General features: G+C 59.6%; 2 protein-coding genes across 2 annotated transcripts in view; both read left to right on the top strand.

Moving 5' to 3' along the window:
• Positions 1–863: 863 nt before the first annotated feature.
• COPS9 (COP9 signalosome subunit 9) lies at positions 864–3,689 on the top strand (the record flags this gene model as incomplete). The annotated part of the gene is made up of 2 exons (XM_025045431.1): positions 864–963; positions 3,428–3,689. Coding segments are annotated over 2 exons (138 nt in total), but the record flags the coding sequence as incomplete, so codon positions are not given.
• Positions 3,690–5,689: 2,000 nt separating this feature from the next.
• The window catches only part of NDUFA10 (NADH:ubiquinone oxidoreductase subunit A10), a 32,894-nt gene continuing 29,287 nt past the window's right edge, over positions 5,690–9,296 (top strand). The window contains exon 1 of the mRNA XM_025045430.1: positions 5,690–5,781. Within this exon, the coding sequence (XP_024901198.1) occupies positions 5,690–5,781 (92 nt within the window). The remainder of the gene's footprint in view (positions 5,782–9,296) is intronic.

The raw sequence follows: 9,296 nt of genomic DNA, 5'->3' as shown, positions 1-9,296 counted from the left end.
ACCCGAACCCGAGGTCGGACCCCGAGGACCCAGCGACGGTGACGACCGTGGGGCCGGCGTCGCAGGGAGTCGGGGGCGCCTGCAGTCAGACGGGCGCACCCCGGGGGCGCGAGGCGCAGGGGGCTGTGCCCTGGGCCTGGCGGAGGGGGCGGCTGGCGTTTACGTGACCTGGCACGTCTGCGTGGCGTTTTGCACAGTGACACTGGTCTTGCGCTTTTGTCTCACTCCATCGTGGTGACAGGGAGGTTTTGTCTGCTGTTTGTTCCGTGCGCTGGTCACCGCTGCCTGGCTCAGCTCCCAGTGTCAGGCCTGCTCCCCGAGGTCAGCCTCACCCCCTGTCTCTCAAAGCTAAGGGGGCAGACCCAGCCCCAGAGCCCCTGCGGGTCGCCTGTGACAGGCTGACTGCAGACACTGTGACAGAAGCGCCCTTGGGCCTTGGGGGTGGCCCAACAAAGGCTTAGCAGGGCAGCCGAGTGCCGCAGGCGGAGGGGCAAGAAGGCCCAGCTCCAGAGGGAGACGGTTCGTGTTTAGGTTTCGGGGGAGCAGGGAGCAGCCCCGGGGCAGAGATGCCGTCAGGCTCAGTGTCGCACGTGTTCACAGCTTCTGTGGCAGTGTCCAGCAGGGCCCCTAGACCTCTTCTGGGGGTGCACGACAGTGGTGTTTGGGGCGATGGCTGGACTCTTTAACAGGCAGGGAGGGGTCTGGGATGTAGGACTGAGGGTGCTGGCGGAGTAATTCCTTGGACTGCTGCCTTGTCCACCACACCCCCATCCACTTCCTTCTGGGGTCCTTCCTGTCCATGTGCGTGGAGTGCGTGGTGGGGGGCACTTACCCCCGGCTCTCTCGGAAGATGCCGCTGACCCCGCTTTGCCTTCCCTTCCCTTCCGCAGGCGGGAGGCAGCACCGGGCTCCTGATGGACTTGGCAGCCAATGAAAAGGCCGTTCATGCAGACTTTTTTAATGGTAAGGATGCTGGGGCTGGGGGTGCCAGTTTTAATCTGAATGTTTCTTCTGCAGACGACGCTGTGGAGCGACTCCGTGACACGGATGATTTGGGTCAGAGAACAGCAAAGCCAGATTCCGTGCTGTTCTCGGAGCACAGTGCAGCTTCTGTAGAATGATGATCTGGGCTGCTGGCGCTGGCAGTCAGCCCTGTTTTTCAGGAGGAAAAAATAGCATAAAATTGCTTCCAGTCTTACATTCCAGGCGTTGAGTTTGAGCTGTAGACATGTTTTTGGACACCTGAAACCACGGCCAGGTCTCTGTGACGGGAGGCACGGCCTGGGGACCCTGTCTGGCGCTCTCGTCCCCACTCTCCTGATGGCTGGTTTTCCTTCCCAGCGGCTCACTAGGTTTCTGTCCCCATACTGCCTTTGCAGAGGGACAGCCGTACCCCCGCTTCACCCCTCTGAACCCAGGACGCATTCATGTTTCAGACTTCAGTGCTGGTTACCGAGAACTGTGTGCAGTTCTGCCAGGTTCACAGTGGTAACCGAAGCCGTCACGCACGTTAGAGGGCGTGGTTGTCTCGGTCCCCTCCAGACTCTGGAGGCGTTGCTCCTATAGTCGTGTCAGGCCTTACGGGGCCTCGGGTAGTCAGCAGGAGCACACGGTGGTCTTCTGGGGGGTTGACGACTGCTCTCTGTCGACCTTTGACCTGAGGTGTCCGCCACACAGAGCTCTCGTCCCTAGTAAGTGGCTGCTGAGACGTTGCAGCCAAGCAAAGACCCTCTGAAGCCAGAGTTCAGGTCATTTTGTCTGGCTTTTTGTCAGGTAGTTGTTACCTGACAGGAGAAGCAGACCGCCTAGTTAGGCTCCGTATTTCCAGGGAGTCCGGCTGTTCCCCAGGGGCAACTTCTGGCTGCCACCAACTCCTGTCAGAACCAGGAAGTAAAATTTGAGCCTTGGGGACTGAGTAGCATTCCTCTGAATTCTCTGAGCATGAGGGGGTGGGGAGCAAATCGTGCCAAGGTTTGCATCCTGCGCAGGGCCGTCCACGTGCAAATGCCAGCTCCCAGCCCGGCAGGACCGTGTGGCCCGGCACCGGCCCACCGCTCACACCTGATGATCCTCTGCTGGCCATGGGTACAGAGGCAGCACCATGTCCCAGTGTCAAGTGCATGCGGTTGCCCCCACCTGCCCTGCGGTCCTGATGCGGGGCGCGTCTGTGGGAGGGCCCGCTGCCCTGCCAGGTCGCAGTCAGCAGCGGTGGTGTCAGACTCCCCGAGTCAGGCTGGAAAGGGAGCACGGAAGGGCCTTGTGCCCGCGTCACACCGCCCACCCACGGCTCGCGAAGCTCATCCTGCCTGCCGGGCTGTGACCATCCGTGCTCAGGAAGCCATTTCCTGTGGGAGGGCCGCGGGGACTTCAGGTGGGCTTTTGAGTTCCTCCTCCTCACCACACACAGGTGCCGATGGCCTGTGACCCCCAGGCAGGGGGGCCCTGATTGTGCCCGAGGCTCGCCCCCTGTGCAAAGTCATGGAGCGGTCGGCGGGGTACAGGCAGGGACAGTTCTGTGACAACGGCCCTGACAGAGGTGAGCGGTGTTATTTCTAAGAGCTGACACCTGAGCAGAGGGGTGAAGGGCGAGGGGTCAGCTGGGGTTGGGGCCGGGGAAGCGAGTGCTCAGAGCTGCAGGACCTCCGGCCAGGCCAGGCGGCGAGAGACGGGGCTCTGCTGGGAACAACCGCGTCAGTGTGGCGGGGGCCCTGGGACACCGCCTCCCCTCGGACACGATCCCGCCCGCCCTCCTTCTGGTCCGTTCTTGTGCCGCGCAGGCCACACGAGGGAGGTGTCGGTTCTTTCCCGTTGGTGCCCGTCCTTGGTAGTAGGGAAGTTAGAAAACGAGAAAGTGGAGGGAGAGGCAGCGTGGCCGTGGCGGTGCCCGCTGAGCCCCGTAGGTGGCGCGCTGTGCGTTTGCGATGTTTCTTCCCGTCGTCACGGGCTTAGACTGGCGCTCCGGCTTGCTGGCCGGCCGCACAGGCCGCCCGCTGCCTCCCTCCCGCCCCCACGACTCCCCGCTGCAGTGGCCGGGGCTTGTGCCTGACAGCACGGGCCTCCCAGCCGCGTGGCCTCCCCTCCGCGTCACCGGGGCCAGGCCTCGGCCTCGGCGTGGGCACTGACGTGTCACGGTGCTCGGTCGCGGCTGCCAGGTGGTGGCCCACGTGGGCCAGAGCACGCCCTGCCTGCGTTTTTTTAACATCGTCGCCTAAGGAGAAACGAGCGTAAAGTGCGTTCCGACAACCTTGTCCCCTTGGACGGTATCCGAGCCCCGGGCTGCACGACATCGAGACTCTGTCCCGGGCAGAGCCCTTTAGATCGTGTAGCGTTTTCTCCAGTTCGAACGACCATACAATTCATTCTGCAGGTATTTTCTCGGCTCTTCCCCTCACGTCCCCAGTCACCCGTGTTCCGTTTGTTGGCGCAGATTTCGAAGACCTCTTTGATGACGATGACGTCCAGTGAGCCCGGTCGGCCGTGCCCGGGGCCAGCCTCTGACTCTGCTGTGGCGGGTCTCCTCGGGGGACAGTCACGCATGGTTCTGAAGAACTGGCGGAGATCACTGAGGTTAGCGGACGGGCAGCCGAGGAGGCCAAGGCTGGCGATAACTACCTGGGTGAGGCCTGTGCGTCTCGGGACGTGACAGTCTTGGTCCTTCCTTCAATTAAAGAACCACGTCATCACTCGCAGGATCATTTTAATTCTTGCGTTTTTGAGCGAACGTTACAATCCCCAGAGTCCCCTTGTGACACGTGTGTGCACGTGTGTGTTGGCGTGTCAAGAGACACGTTGGCCCGCGCACAGGTACGCGGCGTGCATTCCGCGGTCAGCGCATCCATGCTGGACCGGTGAGCGGGCAGGCCTGCGGGCGGGTGCCTGGTCACACTGTGTCCAGACCTCCCCTGGGCCCCATCCTGCACGCCCCTGCCATGGTAGCCCTCGTGTTCTCCGGCCGTAACATCAGGGCAGCTGCTGTCCCCAAGCCTGAGGCCTGAAGCATCAGGACAACCAGGATAGCGACTGTGAAAGGGATGCCTTCTGTGTGGGGCGTGCGTGCACTGGTCCATCTCACAGGTGATGACACCTGAGGGGATTCAGTCGTTAAGTTGCATATTGGTCCAGCCCAGTGGTTGACAATGGCTGTAAAGATTTACATTGCTATTTCAAGTCAGCCACGAGGTGAAGGATGTTTCCTCACCAGGAAATGCCCCTGCCGCAGGGCTTCAGCGGTCCCCACGTCGCAGGCAGGCGGGGCCCCTTACAGGTGAGTCGGGGAACACCAGCCTGGACCGTGAGAGCTCGCCGATGGCATCGCCTCTGTGCCCGTCGGCGAAAGAGGCCTTTTCACTGAGGACTCGGTAGGTTTTAAACAGAAGGAAACGTTACCTGTGCCTCATGTTCTGAGTGCTGAGTGGACGTTGGGTCTGTCACCTTGGTGGTGCCCCTGTCCTGATGAGGCTCAGCAGCTCGAGGCCCTGGGAGGACAGTCATCCAGCATAGTTCGTGTGGAGCCGGGCACCGTCAGAGCCCAGCGTCCGTGGGTGAACGACGTCGGGGCGATTGTGGACGCTGAGTCTGAGCACCATGCGTCCGAAGCCCTGGCGTGGCGGTGGAGGGTGCTTCTGCGTGTCAGGGACTCCGCAGCCAGAGCGACAGGGTTCCCCGGACAGGCTCACAGGAGTGGCTTGTGTCACTGTGAACGTTTGAGGCCTTATCTTCCTGCATCCATCTAGCCTGGCACCTTGCCTGGGTCAGCACTGAACAGTCACAGCCCCGAGATTTCTTAGGTGCCTGTGTTTGAGTAATTGTCACCCCATGAGTCACACAGTAAACACAAGTACGGCTTTGATGGCCTTCACCACTACTGTGTAGTGTCAGGGAGTGTGAGTCAGTGGAAGTAGCGACTGCTCTGCAGTTAGAGGTGGTTGGACAGGCAGTGGCAGTGACATCCAGGACAATCACCTGACTTGCAGGGTGACTTGCCAGAGGGACGGCTGGTCCCTCTGTTCCGGTAATCAAGCGGAGGATGCGCAGTAGGTGCTTAGTAAGTGTCCATTAATGTAAATAAACAATCTAGCCAGTGTACGGGGAGCTTTGAAAACAACATGCTGTGCCTGCCGGAGAGGGGACACTCCAGCCGAGGGGTGCTGCGCTCCCGCCCAGGTGGAGCAGGGGCCCCAGCAGCACGCACCGGGAGGCCAGGACCTCGGGGACCGCCCGGGCTTCCGTTTGTTTTCCACAAGTCACACCGGCTACAGGGATGCTGCCTGGAGACACCCGATGCAGAGACACGAGGGGACAGGCCAGACCTCCCCTGGGCCGAGGAAGCCTGGCCACACAAGACCGCTCCCCTGCCCCCTCCCCAGAATGTCCTAGTCACACCGATCCTGCCTGGGGACGGGTTCAGGCAGCGAGGGGCCTGGAACAGGCAGTGTGGGAATGCGCCCCAGTTCCCTCCCCCAGTACCCCCCGTACAGTTCATTAGATTGTGGGGGATCTTAGCCCAGAGCCTGCACTGAGGGGAGAGACCCTGTGCTTAGCCAGGCCCCAGAGCTGAGCTGGAAGGTCCTGTGGACTCAGGCATTGTGGGGTCACTTTGGCCAAGCAGAAGATGAGTGACAGACAACCAGGCCTTGCACGAGAGAGACGGGTCACGGCAGCTGTGCAGACAGGCAGCGATGGGTCTTCCATGCCCGAGGACAGCCAGGCCCTTCATTTCCTGTCCCGGGACCAGGAGATCGGGGTTCACATGTCAGCTGACCTGCTGGAGTCAGCCTTGGGGTCAGTGTCGTGCAAGCACGCCCAATGCCGGGGCTGCCCGCCACACCACTGGGGCGCAGGGAGCCTGACCATCCTTGTGCTGCTGCCCGTTCGGGGGAGGGAGGTGCCAAACCGGTCCTGGGTCAGGCTGCATTTCCCCTCTCCCGAGACCAGAGCCAGGAGACCGACCGCGGCAGGTTCGGAAGGAACACGGGACTCGGAGATCACAGAGCAGGGGCCGCAGCGTTCATGCTGAGTGAAGCACGGACGGACATTGCAACGTGGAAAACTGGGCACAGGATACTGAAAAGACAGCTCGCTGAAGCATCCACCCCACGTGGCCAGTAAATATTTAAAGGTTCTCAAAACCGTGAGACGTCGATAAAATGTCAGTAAAGCAAAAATGTGCCAGTCGCTTTGCTCCCCAGAGGGGCGAACACCTTAAAGTGCTGGGACACCGCCTGTCGCTGGGGGGCGGTCTCCCACACTCGGGGAAGCGTGAGCCTCAGCCTTGGGAAGCAGGATGGAAGCTGGTGAGGACGGAAGGTGCCTGGGCCCTTCGACCTGGCATCACCAAACCGGATTTGCATTTCTTTCCTCGTGGAAAAAACCACGGAACAAAACGAATGTCGTTAGTTGAAGTGGGGGTGTGCACCCGCCATGGGTGGGCTGCACCCCCTGGAGAGAGCAAACTGCAGCTCTGGCTGCTAACCTGGAGGGGGTCCCAGGAGGCTCCAGATGGTAAAGGGGAGCTGCGGAGAGGGAGGTGCTGTCATCTGACACCTTTGTACCTATTCAGCTGGTGTAGACTTTACCTCGTGTGCGGTGTGGGGTGCATGTTTTTTCAGCGAGTGTATATGCGTGTGCCTGTACATAGTTTCACACACCTCCTCCTACGCACCCATCTTGGCCCATAGGCTGTGATGACACGTGTCTGTGTGTGTGTGTGTGTGTGTGTGTGTGTGTGTGTGTGCATGTGTGTGTGCATGTGTGTGAGTGAATGTTTCACACAAGCTCCAGCTCATAGTCCTGTGTGGCAGGACATTGATTGAAGAGCCTGTGAAAACGCAGTGTGACTGTGGGGGCGGGGCCCACTCGGGTGGACGCCCTTGGAGGGGAGCCCCAGAGGGTGAACAAGATGGGGAGAGGAGAGTGGCCCAGGTGTGTGCAGGGCCCGGAGGCAGGAGGGCAGGCGGCCAGTGGGGTGGCCGTGGGGCTGGGTGAGGGGGCTGGGGGGGCGGGACTGCTTTTCTTCTTGTCTTCTGGGAGCTCCGAGCTGGGGTCCCACTCCATTTTCTGTGGTTCCCGGTTTGCAGATGAAGCCGAGCAGGAAAGCCTCGCTTTTAAGGTCAAGGACCACTAACGGGCAGGAGCTCTGAGGGCAGGACTGATTTCACGGCCGGGCTCCTGAACTTGGGGACACTGTCAGCCCTGGCACAGCCGAGACCTGCAGCCGGGGAGGGGCTTTGCCTGAGGAGGAAGGTGGGGTCCGAGACGGTGGGCTCCGAAGACAGTGCCTCTCTCTGCCCCGCTGTGCAGTGTTTTCTGCTCAGCTAGAAGTCGGCTGGTCATGGTGATGCAGGGGCGAGTTTGCACAATTTGAGAGTCGATTGCGGGTCGGCAGATGGAAGCTTGCTGTGGGAAGGGACCCAGGAGGGGGCTGGGGCGATTTGTCCCAGCCGCCGTCCTCGCGTGGTGCTGGCGGTTGGCTTCTGTTTGTTTCTTTTTTTTCCCTTTTGACTCAACTTTAAATTTTATTTTGCTGAGACCTGATTTATCCTGTTACTTGGAAGGCTCTCACTGTCCCCAGCTGTGCCCAGCACAGTTAAGTAAATGTTGAAATAACCTGCTGGAATTTCGCTGAGACAGGAAAACCACTAAACCTGCCATGGAAACATTTGGAACAGTTAGCTGAGTTTTCCTTTACTTAGCATCTTGCAGATGATCATAACAATCCAAAAAATATGCCAGTCATTGAAAGGCAGTTTCGAGGCCAGCACGAAGTCCTCAGAACACCTCAGTTTGCAGATGAACAAACAGAATCTGAGGGGACATGACTTGCCCTCGCTTGGCCCTCTGAGGACAGGCAGCATGGCTTTGCCCTGGAGCAGTGCCATGGAGTGCCCCTGCTTTGGACACTCAGGCCCAGGCCATGGTTCTGCCGTCTAAAACATGTGACCTGGAGGAAGTTCGTTGGCCTTCCTGCCTGTCCCTGGCTACATGGTGAAGGCTGCAGAAACCTAGCTCAAGGAAAAATGAGGAATTTCTGCTTAGCAAAAGGTGCCATTGAGAACCAGTCAAGCTACGGACTGCAGAGGAATGCAGTGCGTGGCGCTGGCAAACGATTTGCACAAAATGTAAAAGGAACGCCTACAAAGCAGCAATAAGCACAGCCCAGTGAAAAACTGGGACAAAAGACAGGCAAGTCGATAAATGGAGATATGCCAGTGAGGACCTGAAAAGATGCTCAACGTCATCCATCAGGGAAGTGACCATGAGACGTCGTTTTATACTTATTTAGCCCAAGTCTGAAGTAAAAATTACGGATGTTGAATATCGTCAGGGCCGGGAGCCTCTGTGGACCTTGCCTTGCTGGTGGGAGCGCAAAAGATCTGGCCACCGTGGGAACCGTTTGGCGGTGCCCTGAAGTTAAGGCCCCTCTCCGGTAGCCCGTCCCCAAGAGCCATGAGTGCACGTGCACGTGCACACAGAATTGTCTGGAAGTCAGCAGCCTTATTCATGATGGCCCCACACTGGGCCCTCACCCAAGTGTCTGCAGTGGGAGAAGGGGCACGCGGGGAGGGGTGCTCGGCAAGCAAGGCTGCAGATTCACAAGGTGTGGGTGCACCGTGCACACGTGGTGCTGAGTGCAAACAGCCAGAGTCCACTTACAGTTCCATCCGTGGAGAGTCCGGGTGCAGACAGCACTAACCTGGGGGTACACAGCACAGCGGTTGCCTCGTTAGGGAGATGTCTGGGGGTGGACTTGATTGGCAACGAGTGAACTTTCTGGGGTGACATGGTTGCATTAATGGTCAATACTCATCAAACAAGATCCGTGCCTTTGAGTATTTGCACATTTACCGCAACCTTTTACAGAAATGTGTATTAGCCGGGGCCGCCATCATAAAGTACCACGCATGGGCGACAATTTATTTCCTCACACTCTGGATGCTGGAAGTCCAAGATCGGGGTGCCCGCTGGGTGGCTTTCTGTTGAGGCCTCTCTCCCCAGGCGCAGAGGGCCAGCGTCCCCCCCCGCCCCATGGGGCCTTTCTCCGTGCAGGTGTCCTCTTAGTGTCGCTTCCACCGGTACGGACTCCAGTCCCAGCAGGCGAGGCCCCACCCTAATGATCTCAATGAACCCTAATGACCTCCTTAAAGACCCCATCTCCCAGTAGTCACATCGGGGGTTGGGGGACTCAGTTCGGCCCACAACGAAGCGCGTGGTCGTGAGGCCTGAGCGCTCAGACGGGGAAAGCGCGGAACATGGTCCCCGGGGCAGAGGCTCGGCGGGGCCGCGCGGCGGGAGGCGGC

The sequence above is a fragment of the Pteropus alecto genome, unplaced genomic scaffold (genome assembly GCF_000325575.1).
Source record: "Pteropus alecto unplaced genomic scaffold, ASM32557v1 scaffold143, whole genome shotgun sequence".
Classification (NCBI taxonomy): Eukaryota; Metazoa; Chordata; class Mammalia; order Chiroptera; family Pteropodidae; genus Pteropus; species Pteropus alecto.
The sequence above is the reverse complement of the archived record's forward strand: the minus strand, read 5'-3'. Positions and strand labels throughout refer to the sequence as shown.